Raw genomic sequence first — 22,418 nt, forward strand, 5'->3', positions numbered from 1 at the left:
CAAAGAACGAACCTTATGCATAAAGAAATAGAAAATCCCGAGGAATACTAAACACTGAGTGAAAGAGGCTCGTCACAGCATTACAACTTTAACTAGGAAAAATGGGTTAACTATGCCTCAGTAAATCAAACCAAACAAAATCCAGGAAAGATCGCCATTCTACTAGGTAATCATTCATGTATTAACCTTAGTAGACATCTATGTTTGTTTCTTTCAATAGTTATTGTACTAGGCTTATCAAAAGGTGTTTTTAAAAAATATATATATAATTGGACTTGAGTATAATTCATTTCTACCATCAAGCCTGGCACAGATGAGACAAACAGTATCAGATGTTTATTGCATGTTGTATAACCAACTGCTACATTTTACCAACATACTGAACTACATTAGAAAATTAATAGACAAATATTTCTAATAAAACAGTTTGTTAATATGAACACCAGTAAGCTTGAAGTAAAAGAGATTCACTTAACTGGAATTAATCAAATGCACTACACTCCTCGAACAGTACATCAATCACAAGACTGAATGGTGTTCTTACTGAATGCAAAACAGAACATAATTAATCTTAGAGATTATACAACTGATCCCAAAGATTACACTGTGGTCACAAGCAAACTTTACTTGCTATGTAGTCAAGTCTTCCTCGTGTCATGTACATACTACATCATACACAGCAGTGAATACACCTGTTAAAAAAAACAATGTAACAATAACAAGTCATCTTGCAGCACTCTCTCTGCTCCCATTATGTAATCAAGATAAATCAAAGGTTTTTACTACTAGGTTTATATTACCCCTCTTTTAACCCATCACAAGGTCTAAAGTTACATGTGTCTAAATTATTTGGAAATAGGCAAAAGAGGAATGATGTTGAAGATTGGTGATGATACCAAACTAAAGGCATGGCAAACTGTGAAGAAGAAAGGAAGATACTGCAGGAAGAGATAGATAGCGTAGTGGATTGGGCAGACAGGCGGCAACAGCAGTTCAATGTAGAAAAATGTGAAGTCGTATATTTTTGGAAATAAGAGCAAGGAAAGGACACATAACCTAAGCAGTAGGTGGCAGATTTTCCTTTCTAGCTCTTGGGGATAAAGCATTTTCTGGGCAGAGCACAAAGAGGAAGATCAGGTGGGATGGATCACAAACCTGCAATAGAGCCTGTCTGATTTTCCATCTAAAATGGACAAAAAAATCATATGGGTTCCATTGTTGGTTGCTACCCTCCCCGTCCTATGTTTTTTTTCTGTGTGTTCCACCAAGGTGATGCTTCACACCCAAGCACCAAAAAAGGAAAATCTGCCCAACGATCTAAGAATGCAGATGCACAGATCTTTAAAGGTGTGAGTGTAGGTATGTAAGGCCATACAAAAGGCAAATGGGGTTCGGAGTCACGGGGATTATGAAAAAGTTGAATTTGTATAAGACATGAATTAGGTCGGCAGTTGGAATACTGCATGCAGCTACGGGCACCTCGTTATTGGAAGGATGTTAGCCATAGAAAGGGTGCAGCAAAATTCAGATTAGATTAGAAATTAGATTAGTTATGTTTCAAAAATTATTAGTTCTTCCGCCCCCCCCCACACCCCATCCCCTCTCCAACAAAGGTTATGGAGGGACCCAATACAGGATTTAAAATTTATGACATTTTTTGAGGTGTTATGTAGTGTTGGGGAATTATTAACAAGACTCAGGATTGTCGAAAGTCAGGAAAAATTACAAAAAGTGGCTATTCAGGCAGGCAATATCATCACTTAAAAGGAAATTAGATTGGTATTTAAAAGTGAAGAAACTAAAAGGGTACAGGAAATGGGATTAGAGCTAGATAGCAAGCACTAATAGAGGTGCAATAGGCTGAATGGCCTCCCTCGCTGCTGTAATTTGCTTGATTTTATTTTTAAAAATCTCATGGTCGTAACAGATAATCCAAGTGGCAAAACTTTGCAGCAGTAGCAGAGGATATGAACCAAAACTGGAAACATTCTCTACAGTGGTAAAACAAACAAAACATACTGCTCAACAGAAAGTAAACATTAACATGGTAACTTATACATTGTACAAGGAGGCATGATGGAAAGTAGTAGAATAAGTTGGATATTTCACCATCCTTACTGTGTACTCTTCATACAAGAGGTCTTAATCTACTTTTTCCACTTATTTTTAATATTCCAATAATATTGCTGCACTTCATGTGTCACGTTAAAACAAGGTAATAAAGCCATCGGGCCATTTCAACCTCCACTTCCAAGTTTTTAAAATATCTTGTTCCATGAATTCAAAGATTGTTTTTGAATAATTCATATCAATAAACTGCTTAATTTGAAGCTACTTGTTGATTGGAAAAAAGGCCTATTAAAGCGGATCTGTGAGACACTACTCCACAAGTGCCTGACTGTGGTGGGAGTTACACAAAGAGTAATTATTCTTGTTAAAATGTTATCACAGCATTTAAGGACATCCTTAAAATGTTATTACAGAATTTAACATCCTTTTAAGTGTTGTTATCGCATTTAAGAACATCCTTTTAATTGTTGTTATTTTCCCAAGAATAAAATCTCTGTATTTTTTGCTGTCCTAAGGCCATTCACGGAGTGAGGCTCTGAAGGTGGGTGATCTGTTCCCGGACCTCTGTGAGCTGGACATGAGGAGAAACACGACAGAATCCTACGGTCAACTGTCACTGCAATGTTCCTTCCCTCTCCCGTGGGCAGAGTTCTGATCAGTGCTTTCCACCATCACAGCAGCAGGAAGTTAATATGTCTGATCGCTGGTTTCTGCAGAGTTGGCTGATCTCGGCTGAGAAAGCAAGAGCATCATTACAGACCTCAGTGCCCTTGAGCTGGGAAAGGGGAAAAAAAAAATATCCAGGGTTCTACTCTTGAAATCTAACCAGTGGCATATGCTGGAACGTGTATGCACACATGTCAAAAGAAAACAGAATTACACTTGGCTGCGATGCCCCACATTTAAATAATCTGATGGCCCTCTGTCTCGGCTAACATGAAGAATGAGCACTTAGGCGAGGTACCAGATAGTTGTTCAACGCCCATGGAACCATACTTCAGCAAGACTCAACAGATACAGGCAAGGCTTCGGTCTCTCTGTAACAGAATTCTATGACATGTAAAACAACATTAGGTGACTGCACAGTGACCTGTCATTCAGCTTGTAAAGTACCCATCCCAGAGATGACCCAGCTGTGAATAGCAACTTGCTGTAGAGTTCATCTTTTCAGCTAACATTCCCGAACTCCGTTGTATAAATTATATTTAACAACAGCTAACTGGCACTATTTAATGGTTGTAACAGAATCTGAAGATTCAGACAGAAACAAACTAATTGAGTTTTGGTCTCCTTCTATTTCACAACCTCCTCAAATTGGATCACGGCCTTCTACTACATTTTATGGAACTACCATGTATGCGTCATTGAAATAAAGGTCCACCTAGTGGTACATATGAGTTACATGGTAGAACAGCATTATTTGCAGGACTCTGCAAAGGAACTTATCGCTGAACTGTGCTATTGACTTTAATAAAATAAGTATCTTAGTTTAACAGAATACTTGAAAGGATTGGTCTCAAGATAGCAACACATGTCAGAGTTCTGCTAAAGTTGGAAAACCACTCTAGGTTCACCTTCATACTTTATGGTGTCACCAGACCTCAGTGTGTATCACTTTGCAAAATAATCCAAAATATGAGCTTTTCCTATAGAGACCCCACACATGCAAATAACTGTTACTGTACACGCAGGATGCGTGTAAGATGATCAACTCTGTTTTACTAAAGAAAATTTTATTCTCAACAATAATTTGATTTTAGGATTGAAATTTGAAAAAGGAATGAATTTGTGATGGATTTCACCTTACCAGAATTTCTCTCTTAAGCTGGCTCCAAGAAATAAAAGATTAGCTTTTATTTATCTGTTACAAGTATGACTATATCGACATGGAAATGGCACTGCCTACATCCCCTCCCTTCACACGACTAATAGTTGCTTTCAAACCTGGTACACTCTCTTCCTTATCGAACAGAGTTTCAGATTTGTCCACAAACCGTTAATACAAATGTAACTTAACCATAGTAAAATGGTAACAATCAACTTTACAATGCAGTTTCTAATTCTATAGAATGTGCAAGCACAAAGACATACTAATTATAAAAGTTAAGAAAAACTACAAAATCAACTCTGATGTCACAACCTGCATGATGCCATAGTTGACAAAAAAAAGTTGTAAACGTAATAATAAATTGCTTTCAGTAGCCTAGTCACTATAACTTCAACCAATAATCCTATCTGTTTCTTTTAATTAAACTTTAGCTTTCTTCTTAAAAGCATTTAGTGAGTAGTCGGTTATTCCATTTAAATCCCCTTGCTTTGATCTTGAACAATATGTAGGCTTGTAGGTCTGTAAAATTAGCCCCTAGTCCAAAGGAATAACTGCACCTTCTTCAGCGGGCTGCAGCTCTCTCTTGATAAAGTTCTAAAAAGATAAGGAGTCTGGGATTTCAGCCAACATGGACATCTGAGTACCATCTTCTCTGATGAAGTTCATGGTGTTTTAAGGCCCATCGCTAAAACAAGAAAAGATAACTTGAGGCAATACATTAACATAAGTATCTGAATAAATCAAAAATTAAACATTTTTGGATCGAAATATTCTTAATTCCTCGTAATGTCTCAGGAGAGAAAAATCTGGTGGTCTGATGTAGTGTTAGATACAGCATATTAATAAACTACCATGTTTGACATTGTCCTCGAGGAAACTTTATATATTTATGCAAGATACAAAGTGGAATAGAAAAGGTTAATCTGGTGCAATATTTCAAATTAAACTACAACTGCAGGAATTGGGGATTATAGGTACAAAGTGGCAAAAGGCTAGTTCAGGACTGATGTTAGAAGAATTTCGTCACACAAATAGTGACTAATACCTGGAATAGTCTTTCAGGTGGGAAAGTGGAGCCATTCAAGAAGCAGCTAGATGTTATGATGAGCTAATCAGAAGTTTCTCTGATGAAGGATGAGCTAGATGAGTCAAATGGCCTCCCTTAATTGTATTTTTTTAAGTTACACCTAATAAAATGTGTTTCCATACCTTTTCTGGAACAGCACATCAAAACTGTAAATAAAAATGGAATTGAAAACATCTGTGGACATTTGGATTCTACCCACGTCAAATGAAATGCATCAACATCCTTCCTGATAGAACTGAGAGGTTATACCTACCAGGTATCATCCTAGTAAATCTTTTTTGCACCTTCTCCAGTGCCTCTATATCCTTTTTATAATATGGAGACCAGAACTGTGCACAATACTCCAAGTGTAGTCTAATCAGGGTTCTATATAAGTTTAACATAACTTCTGCTTTTCAATTCTATCCCTCTAGAAATGAACCACAGTGTTTTGTTTGCCTTTTTGTTTCTCTACCACATTTGGACTCTTATTTTCCGAGTGTGTGGCCTCCTTATTCTTCCTACCAAAATGCACCACCTCACACTTAGCTATATTGAAATTCAATCCCCAATTACATGCCCATTCTGCAGTTTATTAATATCATCTTGTATTTTGTCACAGTCTTCAGTATTAACCATGCCTCCCCCCACTTCAATTTGGAGTCATCTGCAAATTTAGATTCTACTTCCGATTCCAGAGTCCAAATCATTTACATAAATGGTGAACAACAGCAGTCCCAGTACCGATCCTCATGGAACACCACTTCCTACCTTTTGCCAGTCTGAGTAATTACCTTTAACCCCTACTTTCTGTATTGTAGCCAGCTTGCTATCCATTCTGCTACTTGTCCTGACTCCACATGCTCTGACCTTTGTCATGAGTCTACAATGCGGTACCTTATCGAAGGCCTTTTGAAAATCCAAATATATTACATCTACTGCATTAGCCTTGTCTATTCTTTGTTACTTTTTCAAAGAATTCAATAAGGTTGGTCAAGCATGACCTTCCCTTTTGAAATCCGTGCTAACTATTCTTTACTATGTTTTCGGTTTCTAGATATTTGTCTATTACATCTTTGAGTAAGGATTCCATTATCTTTCCTACCACTGACATTAAGCTAACTGGTCTATAGTTCCCTGGACTTGTTCTATCACCTTTTTTTAAATATAGGAATCACACTAGCTGTCCACCAGTCCTCTGGCACTATTCCTATAAAATAGTGCCTCTGCTATCTCTTCCCTAACTTCTTTTAATGCTGAATTGTTTTTGATCAAAAACAGGTACAAGAACTTCTTTTGTAAATTTCTAAATCTTGATGTTACAAAGTGGGTTAGCAGAAAGATATGGAATCATAGACCATCCCTCAATTAACAGTGCATAAAAAAATACAAAGAGCATGCTTTTCAGCCTTTCCTAAAAGAGCTCTGCGGAAAAGAAAATATAAAAAGTTTATTAACTGCAGCACACTTGGCAGTCTTGCGTAAACTGAACAAATGGGGACGGCAACTAACTTGATTAAAGTTTTGCTGTCCATGCCTAGATATATTTACCTGTTGTCTAGACTGTTGACTATCTCTTGCACCTTTCTCACAAGCTTCACATTCTGCTGAGGGTCTTCATCTATGATACTGTGGAGTGTGGTCATATAGGAGTCAACCGTGTCTAAAGTTACGTTTTCTCCACTACCTAAAGATTGAGGAAAGACACAAAATCAAGTTATGTTGGAATGTGTTGCAGTAGAAAAACAATAATAAACATAACTCATGGCTCTTGAAAATGGTGTTGATCTGCAATAGGCTTTATCCACAATTCTTTCCTTAAGAACGATGAAACGTTCATTTCTCATGACCAGTCTAAGTATTTCCCAGACTTTCTTTGTTGTGTTTTGTTGTCAATTAATCCTCATTATTAATAGGTTAGTCTTCATTATTCTGTGATCTGTTCGTACAGAAAAATATTCAGTAGGATTGAAAACTAAGGTTTTTGGTCACATTTGGGAGAAGGTGCTCCGACTTCTTGTGTTCTTTAGATTTGTGGTTGGGATCAGATCAGCCATGATCTTATTGAATGGCGGAGCAGGCTCGAGGGGCCGATTGGCCTACTCCTGCTCCAATTTCTTATGTTCTTATGTTCCGGGATTATAACAGAAGTCTCTGGTAAATGACTGACATATAATACACTCTCTGAAAATTGTTCGCGATGAAAATTAAACATTTTTGTCTTTGATGGATTATATTTATTGACCGTTATCTAGCTGATCATATGTAATTAAAATTAGGCTTACTTGCAGAATATGACCCCATCTGGCTGATACATACATCAAGACAGGGCAGAGAAGTAGTATCATTCAGGATGGCCTTCAAATGCAGATGTTTAGTGGTGCTATCGTTTTCAGATGGGGACCCATCTCAAAGGCCATCCAGAGTGTTTTGGCATAGATTAACTTATTTCCCAGAAATAGGTTACAGCCATTCAATTCAAGCTCAAACCGAGAAATATCTTTGAACGCTACTGCAAGTGGAAGATGTATTTGTGTTGGCAGAAACTGTTTTAAATCCCTTTTGTCCTGAGTCAAGGTTTGTAAGGAGAGGAGGGATGGATTATTTGACAAAGCTCTGTAGCCAGGAGCTGCCTGATGTAGGTTTACATTTGGCAGCCTCTGACCTGCTTAGAAGTCATTCTGAAGCCTTCATAAATAAACGAAGACTAGCGACTCCATGGGTTGGTCAGCAGCAAAGCATCACATAAATTTAGTTAGGGAAAATATTTATGGGTCAGTTTAAAGTTTTTTTCCCCCTTGTTCTGGATTCTCACAATAGAGGAAATCGTTTCTCTGTATCTACCATATCTAATAATTTTAAAGACCTCAATTATATCACTCCCCAATCTTCTAAACTCAAGGGAGTACAATCCAAGTTTATGAAACCTGCCCTCATAATTGAACCCTTTAAGCCCTGATATTGTCCTGGTGAATCTGCACTGTGCCCCCTCCAAAGCCAATATATCTCAGCTGAGGTTGTGCCCAAAACTAAACACAGTACTTCAGATGGGTCTGACCAAGGCTCTGTACAATGGAAGCTTCACTTCCTCACTTTTGTATTTCAACCCCCTTGAGATAAAGGCCTACATTTCATTAGCCTTTTGGATTACTTTTTTTTAAACCTATGTACTAGCTTTTACTGATTTGTGTACATGGACTCCTAAATCCCTTTGCTCCTCCTAGTCTCTCACTATTAAGAAATAATTCCAATTTATCTTTCTTGCAACCAAAGTGGATGACTCACACTTCCCCACATTGAGCAAAACAGTGGCAGATGGAGTTCAGTTAGTCTGTCTATGTCCTTTTGTAACTTACTGCTCCCTTCTACACAATTTACTATGCTTCCTAACTTAGCGTCATCTGCAAACTTGGATATACAACTTTCTATCCCTTCATCCAAGTCATTACTATACGGTGAAAGCTGAGGCCCCAGTACAGAAGCCCGGGGAATATCATTTATCACATCCTGCCAATCAGAGAACATTCCTTTTACCCCTACTAATAATCACTTGTGCGGAACCTTATCAAATGCCTTCTGGAAGTCCATAGAGACAACATCCATAGGCACAGCCCGATCCATCATGCAAATGACCTCCTCAAAAAAAATCAACTAGATTAGTCCGACATGACCTACCCTTCACAAATCCACACTGACTCTTTGATTGGTTCATACCTGTCCAAGTGCTCAGTCACTGATGATATATTCCAGTAACTTCCCCACAACTGATGTTAAACTGACGGATCTGTAGTTACCCGGTATCTCTCTCCCTCATTAAATAATGGAGATACATTCGCAACTTTCGAATCACAATTCCTGAATCTAGAAATTTGGAAAATTATAACGAATCCACCTGCAATTACCTCAACTATTTTTTGTTCATACTCTGGGGTGGAAACCTTCTTTGGTCCTGGAGAATTTTAAGTCCCATTATTTTATTTATCATTTCTTTAACATATTAAATCCACTAAGTTTCTCCCCTTGACTTACTTTTAGGTTCCCTTATACTCCTGATATTTTGCCCTCTTTCTCCATTGTAACAAGTCTGTCATTTCCTTATTGACCATTACAGTCTCGCCTTCATCTGTCTTTAATGGACCCACATTCCCCCTTCATCACTCTCTTTCTCTTAATATATTCATAAAAACTTTTGCCGTGAGCTTTGATATCCCTTGCAAGTTTTTTTTTCCATATTCCCTTTTTGCCCTTATTGGTCTCTTTTTTATCCCTTTGATGCTTCTTATAGCTTGCCCAGTTTGCTGCAGTTCCACTTTTCCTTGCGTTTGTGTAAGCCTTTTCTTTTAGCTTGATACTGTGGCCCAGATTTTCCTGCAACAGTCAGATGGGCAACGTAGACCATAAGTGTCGCCGTCTACTACGCCAATCTCACCATCAATAACTTACTCCATAGTTTCCTGCCTTTCTAATTAGAATATGCCGCAATGAGCATAGCGGTGAATCAGAAGCGGACAACGTACCAATCCTCGCTAATGGCGCGATTTATCTGTGAACTCATCAGCAATACTATGAAAAATGTCTTTCTTCCGAAATGTGATAAAAAATGAGACCAAAGTACATAAAGTAAGGCGATTTGTTTATCATGCGTGTTTTAAAGTATAATAGCAGCAAACCGGAGTGGCTGAAAAGGGGAAAAACTAATTTAAAAAAAATCTTGCCCACATTATTACTTGTTCTACTATCAAGGCGCAAACTCATTTGAAATTGATTGAAAAACTGGGCTGGATTTCTGACACTTTGGTTAATTAAACTGAAATTTAATTTACAGTAGGCAAAGATTTTTGGGGGAGAATTTTGCACATAAAGGTTAATCTAGCAATGAATTTCAGAGGTGTGATTGACAACGGAAAAGATATTAAGGGAGGTCGAGCAGTCTTATTTACAGCTGCTTGCTGTACAGGCTTTGATAGAGCGAAAGCTAATTTACCGCTGATCAAAAGGACCACACAGTTAAAAGACAAGTAATTACTGCTAATTTCATTCCTGCCTCACATCTTCAGCTACAGTAATTAGAAATGTACCACTTAAATTTAGTTCTGTGGATAACATTTTAAAGAGATAAATAATTCAATTTTATTGCTAAGGTATTTTGTATCTGTCTTCATTTAGAAATTATATATGTTTACGTGCTGCTTTCTTGAAATTGGATGCATACCACCGAGATGAAAATTATAGTTTTAAAAAATCTGATAAATAATTAAAATGATTACTTATGTGTGTAGATTTTTAATTTCAGGTATCTCCAACAGCGCGTTGGGTCACATAAAAAATGGCTACTGTCTCCTTAAGGGCAGGGTTTCAAGTGGCCAATAGCATAAAAGTGACGTGTTGTGATCAGGATTTTTCTTGGATTTAGGAGACACGAATATATCTCACAAAGAATCTGGCTACTTCCTGAGTCGACAGCTTTGTATTGATTAAGAGAAAGATCAGGATTGCTTGTATCATTTCTCATTACATGCTAATTTCTTAACTTTTGGAATTCTTTGCCCCAAAGAGCGGTGGAGGCTGAGTCACTGAATATATTCAAGGCTGAGTTAGACAAATTTTTGATCAGCACGGGAGTCAAAGCATTTGGACAACATGCAGGGAAGTGGAGTTGAGGCCAGAATCAGATCAGCCATGATCTCATTGAATGGTGGAGCAGGCTTGAGGGGCCAAATGGCCTACTCCTGCTCGCATCTCTTATGTTCTTACGTAATTTGGTCAATAGGCAAGAATTTGTGTGCGGCCTGTACTGCTGAGCTCGGCAAAGACTCTCAAAGCCTGGGAAATAAAACTTCCTGTTCCCTCAAGTCCATTAATCACACCGCTGCCAGGTCTCCAGCACCATTATTTTTAAGTCCAAGTGGTAGTGGCATGAAAACTGACTTAAATGCAGGAAAATAGTCATCGCCATTATCTTCTCACTGTTTTCATGAAGATACCTAGCTGTACTCTCAGCACCACCTCCCCAGCCTGTGTTGTCAGACTGCTTGACTGACCGTCTCGGATGAGCCAAAATTTCCTCCAATTAAACAATGAGAAGACCAAAGCCATTGGGCCAGAAATCATGCAGAGCGGCAAGGCAACGCTCACCGCAGCTCCTGCGAATTAAAGTAACGAAAATATTTACCGCGGGCTCTGAAGCATTGAATTGCTTGATTTTGAACTTTTAAAAAATTGTGCGCTATCAACCCAGCCTCTGAGCAGCACGAGTTGACGTGCATGGAACAGTCTGTGAGAATAGAAGTCACGCCCACAAATTCAGGCTGCGTTGCCCAAGCAGGCCGGCAGGCTTCATTCATTTAAAGTTAGTATTCTGGATGTCATTGTAAATAAAAACTTAACATTTTTGTTATAAAAAGCCAAAGAAATAATTGAACTAAAGTAAAGAGACAGAAAGGAGAAATAAAAAAAAGTTTAATTTTTTAAACTTTTTTTTAAATGACCAAAAACTATTAAAATAAGAAGTAATATGACACTCCACATTTTAAAAATTTAATTTTTAGTTGTTTGGCAGTCATTAAGACTAACCGGGCTTTTGAAACTTAGTTTAGACCTGGTATTTTTACGCGTACCTGTTTGGTGGCGTAATCAGTTACTTTCCAGCTGGGCAGATAAGCAAGTTGGCGATTTTTCAATGATTTCTCCGATTGCAGTGTGCGATGGCCCTTTAATTCAAAGTTGTCGAATTGCCAGCAAGTTCATGATTTTCGTGTTTTAGTTCACATGTCCCAACGCAGGAATTTGCTCCTTTAATTCGCCATTAAAGACAGAGAACGCCGTTGAGCTCCTCCGTTATTTCGGGAGCAATTTCTGGCCCATTGAACAAACTCCGTTCCTGAGCCACGGATTCCATCCCCCTCCCAGGCCAGTGTCTCAGGCTAAACCAGATTGTTCACAACCTCGCCGTCCCATTTGACCCAGAGCTATGTTTCCGACCCTATATCCTCTCCATCACAAAGACCTCCCACTTCCACTTTCGTATTAGTACTTTTCTCCGCCCATCTCAGCCCATCTGCTGCTGAAACCATCATCCACGCTTTTGTTCCCTCCAGACTCGACTATTCCAATGCTCTCCTGGCCGGCCTCCCATCTTCCACCCTCCGTAAACTTCAACTTATCCAAAACTTTGCTGCCCCTATTCTAACTCAGACCAAGTCCCGTTCACCCATCATCCATGTGCTTGCTGACCTGCATTGGCTCCCGGTCCACCAACACATCAATTTTAAAATTCTCATCCTCATGTTCAAATCACTCCATGGCCTCACCCCTCCCTATCTTGGTAACCTCCTCTAGCCCTACAACCTTCCGAAAACTCTGCGTTCCTCCAACTCTGACCTCTTATGTATCATGCACTTCCTTCGCCCCACCATTAGCAGCCACGCTTTCAGCCATCTAGGCCCTATGCTCTGGAATTTCCTCCCGAAAACTCTTTGCCTCTCCACCTCTTCTCCTTTAAGGCACTGTTGAAAACTTACCTCTTTGACCAAGTTTTTGGTCACCTGTCCTAAAGTCACCTTCTTTGGCTCGTGTCAATTTTTGTCTGCTAACGCTCCTGTGAAGCACCTTGGGAGGTTTTATTACGTTAAAGGCGCTATATAGATGCAAGTTGTTGCTGTTTCTGCAAGGGTTAACGACGGACCAGTTGTTACAAATTACAAGATGTTCCCTTATCGTCAGATTTAAGCAATAGTCACAGGAAAATATGGCGTGGCGTAAGTAACCTACTCTTTCTTCTGCGCCATTCATGGGCCCATATGCAGTAAAGACCCCAGGAAAATCTGCAACATTCCCTTGCCTTGTTTGTTGACTACGGTTGCTGAACCACACAAGTGGAGCTTTGACTTTTAAGGTTATGTACTGGTTTTGTATCATATCATATACAGTTTTGAACACTTCGCACTGTTTGTCTGTAGGTTTATCCATTAACAGTTCAGCCTAGTTTACTGCGGTCAATTCATTTCTCATCCCTTTGTGGTTTGCCTTACTTAAATTTAAAACCTTGGTTTCTGACTCTTCCTTTCCCTCTCAAACCTAGTATCAAATTATTCAATATTATGATCACTATTTACAAGATGGTCCCTTGCAGTCAGATTTAAGCAGTAAAAACGCCAAAAAGATACATAATCATTTTGCCTGGACCAGGATCAAGTGTTACTAATTCTGTATAAAAGAAGTCAATGTAAGGATGGCTATATCCAGGGATAGAAAATGCCACATCAAAAGTCAAAGACAAGCAGAAAACATTTTGCATAAAAAAAACTATAAGGAACAGGTAAGGTAAATTGTAATGCTGGAAGACTGTGTTCTACCACAAGAAGAAACTGTTATTCTCACGAAGATTTTCTAGTAGCAAAAACTCCATACTTTAACATTAATAGAATGGATATATTTAAAATATCTACGCTCTCCACATACAATCGAGTCCTAAATTTGCATATGCATTTAAAACAAATTCTTCTCCTAGATAAACGTATTGATATACTGTCTCTTCTGTCCTACTATTATCTGCTTTAGTAGGGTTCCACACAATGGTTCTTGGTCCTTCTTAATAAAAAATATTAGATGCCTGTACTTACCCTCTACTCCTCTAACAGATCGTCTCACACATTGCCCTTTCCATTCTACCATTGGCAGCCACTGTATGTTCAGCCACTATAAATCTGCCCTCTGTAACTTTCTACACAGTTGCCTTTGCTTTGCCACCTTCCTCTCTGCTTTTAAAAATCTCCTCAAAACCACCTTCTTCCACCATGTACTTGGTTCCTCATTCTAGCCTCTCTATATTTTTCCCTTTTGCTGTGCTTGGCATCAACTATCCTTTTTCTCCTAATTGTAACATGCTCAGAGACATTTTCCTGCACTTGAGGAGGACTACACAACTGCAATTTGTTGTATTTTTGATGATTTTTGAGCATTGTCTTTTTGTCCCACGAGTCTGGCTACGCTAACTCAAATATGATAGAGATTAAATAGACTTAGTCGAAGAGAAAGCTTTAAGGAGATTTCTGAAGGCAGGGAGGTTGGCAACAAGGTAGAACTGGTGGGGGAGAGAATACCAGAGGGTGGAAGCACAGTGCTGAGGGGAGTGGCCACCAATGGTGGAGGAGAGGGAGTGCATAAAAAGGAGTAGGATGGTGCCAGAGGACTCAAGGTGTGCACAGACATGTAGCTGGAGGAGATTGCTGAGGTAGTGGGATGGGCAGTCATAGAGGGACTTGAAATTAAGAATAAGGATTTTAAAAGGTAATTCAGTGGGACGTTGGAGCCAATAGAGTTTGGTGAGGATAGGGGTTCTAGTGGTGCAGCCCTTCGTGTGGCTGAGAATGCAACTATGGTATTGGTGAACAGGAGTACTGACCATAGTGGTATAGATAAAATAAAGAATGACAAGAAAGACTGTCAAAGGAAGAAAAAAAGAGAGAGGATGGAGACTAGTGGTGAGAGAAGCTTTATCAAGCATATGACAAACTTTTTCAGCTCTAAAAAGAAGTCTGGTAAAACTTGGAAGTGTAGTGAACAGTGAGGAGGATAGTGATAGACTTCAAGAGGATATAGACAGGCTGGTGACATGGGCAGACAGGTGGCAGATGAAATTTAACGCAGAAAAACACGAAGTGATACATTTCGGTAGGAAGAACGAGGAGAGGCAATATAAACTAGAGGGCACAATTCTAAAAGGGGTACAGGACAGAGATCTGGGGGTATACATGCACAAATAGTTGAAAGTGGCAGGGCAGTTTAAGAAAGCGGTTAAAAAAAGCATACGGGATCCTGGGCATCATAAATAGAGTACAAAAGCAAGAAAGTCATGATGAACCTTTATGAAACACTGGTTCGACCACAACTGGAGTATTGTGTCCAGTTCCGGGCACCGCACTTTACGAAAGATGTGAAGGCCTTAGAGAGAGTGCAGAAAAGATTTACTAGAATGATTCCAGGGATGAGGGACTTTAGTTACGTGGATAGACTGGAGAAGCTGAGGTTGTTCTCCTTGGAACAAAGAAGGTTGAGAGGAGATTTGATAGAGATATTTAAAATCATAAAGGGTCTAGACAGAATAGAGAGAAACTGTTCCCATTAGCAGAAGGGTCAAGAACCAGAGGACATAGATTTAAGGTGATTGGCAAAAGAACAAAAGGTTGACATGAGCAAAAACTTTTTTACGCCGCAGGTGGTTAGGATCTGGAATGCACTGTCCGAGGTGGTGGGGGCAGATTCAATCATGGCCTTCAAAAGGGAACTGGATAAACTGGATAGGGCGGGGGAGTGGAACTAGCTGGATTGCTCTTGTATAGAGCCGGCATGGACTTGATGCGCCGAATGGCCTCCTTCCATGCTGTAACCTTTCTATGATTCTATGAAATCCGGCATCTCTCTACCTGGCTTTTGTCGTACAAAAAGAGCTTATGTAACTAGTGAGATCACTGAAACCCCCGATACCTGACATTTTCTACACAGGATGCAAATGTGTGGTGGTTGGATGGGTTACATAGGATCATAGCAGAAGGCCATTCAGCCCCTCGAGCCTGTTCCACCATTCAATTAGATCAAGGCCAATCTGTATCTCAACTCCATCTACCCGCCTTGGTTCCGTAACCCTCAATACCCTTGCCTAACAAAAATCTATCTATCTCAGTTTTGAAAGCTTCAATTGACCTAACCTCAACAGCTTTTTGAGGGAGAGGTCCAGAGTTCCACTTTGTGTGAAGAAGTGTGAAGAAGAATATTGACATATTCTTGGTTCTGACCTGGCAGAGAGACATTAGTGAAGCTCGTTGTTAACATCTGCCGTAAATTCTCGAGATGCTTGTGTAGAGTTGCATTCTGGCTCTGTTCTTCAGCCAGCTCCTCCTCCAGCTTTTCTTTAGCACTTCTCATGTTATCAATGTGCTTCTGTAGGACTGCGTTCTGCTCTTCGTATTCAATATTAGTCTTTCGTAACTTTCTCAACTCTGCTTCTCGAGCTGTAAAATAAAATAATTCAGCAAATTCTAGCGTTTTTAATTTGTTCTTCACAGTGTGGCCTCCTCTAAATTGGGGAGACCAAACACTGACTGGGACGTTGCCAAACACCTCCATCTGTCCACAAGTGTGAACCTGACTGCCTGTGGCTCATCACTTTAATTTCCCATCCCCTCCCACTCCCACTCTGACCTCTCAGTCTTTGGCCTCCTACACTTTTCTAACCAGGCTCAACACAAGCTTCAGGAACTGTATCACATCTCTCTGCTAGGAATATTGCAGTCCTCTGGTCTGATCATTGACTTTAGTGGCATCAGACCATAACTATATCCCTCATTTTCTTTACAGATGGGGTTACTGGTGATGCAGCATGAGTCTGTCGGTGCCTGGTGAGGGGTGGCAGGTGTAGGCCCTTCATCAGAACACAGTTCTAGCAGGGGTGAGCGATTCTTTACAAGAATGTTGGCCTGTTTTTTTTTTCCCTCTTCTCGAGACTAGCTGGGTGGTTTCAGCATTTTTATTTTCATTTCAGGCCTCCTACAATTACACTTTTGCTCCCCATTCTTTCCTTCTCCAATTAGCACTATTTTCTTGTGTTTGCCTCTGTCTTTTTACCCTCTTAGCTATTTGCACATTTTTTTTATTTAATGTACTACCATTGCCACACTGAGATGAACTTTTATATCACCAATCAGTTTTTAAAAAAAAAATGAATCAGTTTACAGACCATTCAATCCATTAATTTTCTGTCACTGGAGTATCGGTTGTTTTTGCACCTCCCCTCTTTGATTACCCCCCAACTCTACTTAAGGGCTTGCTTATATTTCAATTTTCAGTTCTGACAATAGGTTATAGATAAAATGTATACATTCCCAGCGTCTTCTATTTTTGTTTCAGATTTTTAAAATATATTTATAAGATTTCACTCTTGTTTATATATTTTTAAAAATTAAATAATGCCACAATTCATCTAATTTTGATCAGCTTATTAAGCAAGTTTTTTCACTTACCATAAACACTTCCTATGTTATTTAAAATAGAGTTGCATCATTCACTCCTTTGTTTTGCATCCTCTTTCTTGGCCACAATAGTTTTATTCTTCATAATTTATGTAAATGATCTTCATGAATTATACCTTCCAGTACAATGGCAATGTTTAATTATTGACAACTTTCCAGAATCATCTGACTCATCTGTCCTTTAATGCCAAGATCTTTGAATTAAATTTCATGGAGCACATGATTTGTACGTACCATTTCAGAAATACATTTAAATTGTCACAATCATAAATTTGTAAAGAACATATTTAATATGGATGCATTTTCAACAGATGAGGACATACTTACAAAGTGATTATAAAATGACTTGTACAACACATTGCTAGAACAACCTGGACCTTGGTAAACATTACATGCGTCGGATTTTCATTTATAGTAGATCGATTTTGACATTGTATGGAACAATAACCTTCCGATATATCAACGTCTCCAAGTGTGTCGTGCTTTTTAGGATTCCCCACAAATAAGGATGCCTATTAAACATTTCCTTTATCATATGGTTTTGTGTGGTTCCCAAGGACATTATTCAAAAAGATGACCTGCATTTATATAGCATCTTATGCCTCTCAGAAACATCTCAAAGCCCATCGCATACAATGAGTTATTTTGAAGTACAATGACTGTTCTAATGTAGGCAAACACATCAGCCATTGTCCATCATACAATCTCACAAACAACAATGAAATGAATGACTAGTTAATCTGTTTTTGGTAGTGTTTGTTGAGGGAAGAACATAGACCAGGAGAACTCCCTGCTCTTCTTCAAATATTGCCATGGGATTGTCAACATCCACCTGAACCAGTGGAATAGGCTTCACAAGACCGCAGTTTAATATCTCATCTGACGGATGGCATCTCTAACAGTGCAGCACTGCCTAGTACTGAGGCAAGAGTGGTACCGACATGATGATCAACCTAACATAAATTGTTCTGTTGAATGCAGGTAAAATAAATATTTTATAAAAAAAAAAGATATTCAGGTAATCCAGTTTATAGTTAGGGTGGATTTCTAGAGGTCTTATAAAAAGTTCTCATACAATTAATTTGCCAAATTGCTAGACTATCCTGAATTCCACGAATGCTGCATGGACCTCCATTGCCTCTGTGCTATCTGATCGCTTGCCCGACATTCAGTTTTAACTGAGCCATAACTTCCTCCAGCTAAGCATTGGGAAGATCAATGCAATCGTCCTCAGTGCCCACCACAAACGCTGCACCTCCACCGTTCACTCCAACCCCCTCCCTGGTCACTGTCTCAGGTTGAACCAGACTGTTCACAACCTCAGTGTCGCGTTTACTCCCAAGTTGAGCACCCAACCACATATCCTCTTCATCATAAAGACTGCCTATTTCCACCTCCATCATCCGCCTCTGTCCCTATCTCAGCCCATCTGTCTCATTGATGTCTTTGTCACTTCCAGACTCAATTATTCCAGGCTGGCTTCCCATGCTCCACTTTACACACACTTCAGCTTGAGAGATGGTGCAAGAGGGAGGGATTCAAATTCCTGGGCCATTGGAACCGGTTCTGGGGGAGGTGGGACCAGTACAAATTGGACGGTCTGCATCTGGGCAGGACTGGAACCAATGTCCTAGGGGGAGTGTTTGCCAGTGCTCTTGGGGAGGGTTTAAACTAATGTGGCAGGGGGATGGGAACCGATGCAGGAAGTCAGTGGGAAATAAAGTGGTGACAGAAACAAAAGGCAGTAAGGGAGAGTGCACAGAACATGACCGGACAGATGGTCTGAGAAAGCAGGGCAAAGACCAAGGGAAGTCTAGATTAAACTGCATTTATTTCAATGCAAGAAGTCTGATGGGCAAGGCAGATGAACTCAGGGCATGGATGGGTACATGGGACTGGGATGTTATAGCTATTACTGAAACATGGATAAGGGAGGGGCAGGACTGGCAGCTCAATGTTCCAGGGTACAGATGCTATAGGAAAGATAGAGCAGGAGGTAAGAGAGGAGGGGGAGTTGCGTTCTTGATTAGGGAGAACATCACGGCAGTAGTGAGAGGGGATATATCCGAGGGTTCGCCCACTAAGTCTATATGGGTAGAACTGAAAAATAAGAAGGGAGAGATCACTTTGATCGGATTGTACTACAGACCCCCAAACAGTCAACGGGAAATTGAGGATGAAATATGTAAGGAGATTACAGACAGCTGCAAGAAAAATAGGGTGGTAATAGTAGGGGACTTTAACTTTCCCAACATTGACTGGGACAGCCATAGCATTAGGGGCTTGGATGGAGAGAAATTTGTTGAGTGTATTCAGGAGGAATTTCTCATTCAGTATGTGGATGGCCCGACTAGAGAGGGGGCAAAACTTGACCTCCTCTTGGGAAATAAGGTAGGGCAGGTGACAGAAGTGTTAGTGAGGGATCACTTTGGGACCAGTGATCATAATTCCATTAGTTTCAAGATAGCTATGGAGAAGGATAGGTCTGGCCCAAAAGTTAAAATTCTAAATTGGGGAAAGGCCAATTTTGATGGTATTAGACAGGAACTTTCAGAAGTTGATTGGGAGAGTCTGTTGGCAGGCAAAGGGACGTCTGGTAAGTGGGAGGCTTTCAAAAGTGTGTTAACCAGGGTTCAGGGTAAGCACATTCCTTATAAAGTGAAGGGCAAGGCTGGTAGAAGTAGGGAACCTTGGATGACTCGGGAGATTGAGGCACTAGTCAAAAAGAAGAAGGAGGCATATGACATGCATAGGCAGCTGGGATCAAGTGGATCCCTTGAAGAGTATAGAGATTGCCGGAGTAGAGTTAAGAGAGAAATCAGGAGGGCAAAAAGGGGATATGAGATTGCTTTGGCAGATCAGGCAAAGGTGAATCCAAAGAGCTTCTACAAATACATAAAGGGCAAAAGGGTAACTAGGGAGAGAGTAGGGCCTCTTAAGGATCAACAAGGTCATCTATGTGCGGAACCACAAGAGATGGGTGAGATCCTGAATGAATATTTCACATCGGTATTTACGGTTGAGAAAGGCATGGATGTTAGGGAACTTGGGGAAATAAATAGTGATGTCTTGAGGAGTGTACATATTACAGAGAGGGAGGTGCTGGAAGTCTTAACGCGCATCAAGGTAGATAAATCTCCAGGACCTGATGAAATGTATCCCAGGACGTTATGGGAGGTTAGGGAGGAAATTGCGGGTCCCCTAGCAGAGATATTTGAATCATCCACCGCTACAGGTGAGGTGCCTGAAGATTGGAGGGTAGCAAATGTTGTGCCTTTGTTTAAGAAGGGCGGCAGGGAAAAGCCTGGGAACTACAGACCAGTGAGCCTGACATCTGTAGTGGGTAAGTTGTTAGAGGGTATTCTGAGGGACAGGATCTACAGGCATTTGGAGAGGCAGGGACTAATTAGGAACAGTCAGCATGGTTTTGTGAGAGGAAAATCATGTCTCACGAATTTGATTGAGTTTTTTGAAGGGGTAACCAAGAAGATAGATGAGGGCTGTGCAGTAGACGTGGTCTACATGGACTTCAGCAAAGCATTTGACAAGGTACCGCAAGGTAGGTTGTTACATAAGGTTAAATCTCATGGGATCCAAGGTGAGGTAGCCAATTGGATACAAAATTGGCTTGACGACAGAAGACAGAGGGTGGTTGTAGAGGGTTGTTTTTCAAACTGGATGCCTGTGTCCAGCGGTGTGCCTCAGGGATCGGTGCTGGGTCCGCTGTTATTTGTTATTTATATTAATGATTTGGATGAGAATTTAGAAGGCATGGTTAGTAAGTTTGCAGATGACACCAAGATTGGTGGCATTGTGGACAGTGAAGAAGGTTATCTAGGATTGCAACGGGATCTTGATAAATTGGGCCAGTGGGCCGATGAATGGCAGATGGAGTTTAATTTAGATAAATGTGAGGTGCTGCATTTTGGTAGATCGAATCGGGCCAGGACCTACTCCGTTAATGGTAGGGCGTTGGGGAGAGTTATAGAACAAAGAGATCTGGGAGTACAGATTCATAGCTCCTTGAAAGTGGAGTCACAGGTGGATAGGGTGGTGAAGAAGGCATTCAGCATGCTTGGTTTCATTGGTCAGAACATTGAATGCAGGAGTTGGGATGTCTTGTTGAAGTTGTACAGGGCATTGGTGAGGCCACACTTGGAGTACTGTGTACAGTTCTGGTCACCCTATTATAGAAAGGATATTATTAAACTAGAAAGAGTGCAGAAAAGATTTACGAGGATGCTACCGGGACTTGATGGTTTGACTTACAGGGAGAGGTTAGACAGACTGGGACTTTTTTCCCTCGAGAGTAGGAGGTTAAGGGGAGATCTTATAGAAGTCTATAAAATAATGAGGGGCATAGATAAGGTCGATAGTCAAAATCTTTTCCCAAAGGTAGGGGAGTCTATAACGAGGGGGCACAGATTTAAGGTGAGAGGGGAGAGATACAAAAGGGTCCAGAGGGGCAATTTTTTCACTCAAAGGGTGGTGAGTGTCTGGAACGAGCTGCCAGAGGCAGTAGTAGAGGCGGGTACAATTTTGTCTTTTAAAAAGCATTTGGACAGTTACATGGGTAAGATGGGTATCGAGGGATATGGGCCAAGTGCAGGCAATTGGGACTAGCTTAGTGGTATAAACTGGGCGACATGGACATGTTGGGCCGAAGGGCCTGTTTCCATGTTGTAACTTCTATGATTCTATAAAACTTTTCTGCCCATATCCAACACCAAGTAACACTTGCCCATCACACCTGTTCTCGCTGACTTATAATGGCTCTTGGTCCCCCAATGCTTCAAATTTAAAATTTACACCCTTATATTTAAATCCTTCCATTGCCACACTGCTCCCTATCTCTCTACCCTCCTCTATCGCTACATTAGTGCCTCCCATATTCTTTGTTCCCCTGATTCCAGCCTCGTACATTCCTCCCCCTCTTGCCCCACCATTCGCAACCATGCCTTCAGCCACAGGGATCCCATAATGCCGACCCTAAACACCTCCAACTCTCTACCTCTGCTTCTCCTTTAAGACCACCCTTAAAACCCACCTTGTTGACCACCTCCTCCTTTGGCTCAGTGTCCATTTTCCTTACACTTCAAGACATTTTTTGCCATCAGTGGCACTATATAAATGCAAGTTGGGTTTTTTTTGGACTTCAAGTATTTGAATACAAATGCGTAAGCTAAAAAAAGTTAATTGACAGACACCATTCCCTACCTTTGTTATGATCGAGAAACTCTTCTGTAAATATTGGAATATTAAACATAGACATTCTTCCTTGCTGCTCGTTGTCGTGCTTCTGAGGGAAGAAAACAGGCAAATTAACTCAAAGAAGGGGTTCTTTTAAAAAAAATCATAAGCCTATTTAATGTATCGGGGTCTTGTTTCTCAATTTGAAAGCTAGCTGAGTATTCAATTCTTTTGAAAA

The 22,418-nt window shown here is 40.2% G+C and overlaps 1 protein-coding gene across 3 annotated transcripts in view; it reads right to left on the reverse strand.

Moving 5' to 3' along the window:
• Positions 1 to 312: 312 nt before the first annotated feature.
• LOC137321270 (SWI/SNF-related matrix-associated actin-dependent regulator of chromatin subfamily E member 1-related-like) overlaps positions 313 to 22,418 on the reverse strand; it is a 41,770-nt gene continuing 19,664 nt past the window's right edge. For 2 of the 3 annotated variants that reach the window (XM_067983620.1, XM_067983619.1), the window contains exons 7-10: positions 22,208 to 22,289; positions 15,758 to 15,973; positions 6,516 to 6,651; positions 313 to 4,583 (exon numbers count right to left, since the gene is read on the reverse strand). In XM_067983620.1, the coding sequence (XP_067839721.1) occupies positions 4,571 to 4,583; positions 6,516 to 6,651; positions 15,758 to 15,973; positions 22,208 to 22,289 (447 nt within the window). In that variant the 3' untranslated portion in view covers positions 313 to 4,570. The remainder of the gene's footprint in view (positions 4,584 to 6,515; positions 6,652 to 15,757; positions 15,974 to 22,207; positions 22,290 to 22,418) is intronic. The other variant, XM_067983621.1, reaches the window with a different exon arrangement.

This window comes from Heptranchias perlo, chromosome 4 (genome assembly GCF_035084215.1).
Source record: "Heptranchias perlo isolate sHepPer1 chromosome 4, sHepPer1.hap1, whole genome shotgun sequence".
NCBI classification, from domain to species: domain Eukaryota; kingdom Metazoa; phylum Chordata; class Chondrichthyes; order Hexanchiformes; family Hexanchidae; genus Heptranchias; species Heptranchias perlo.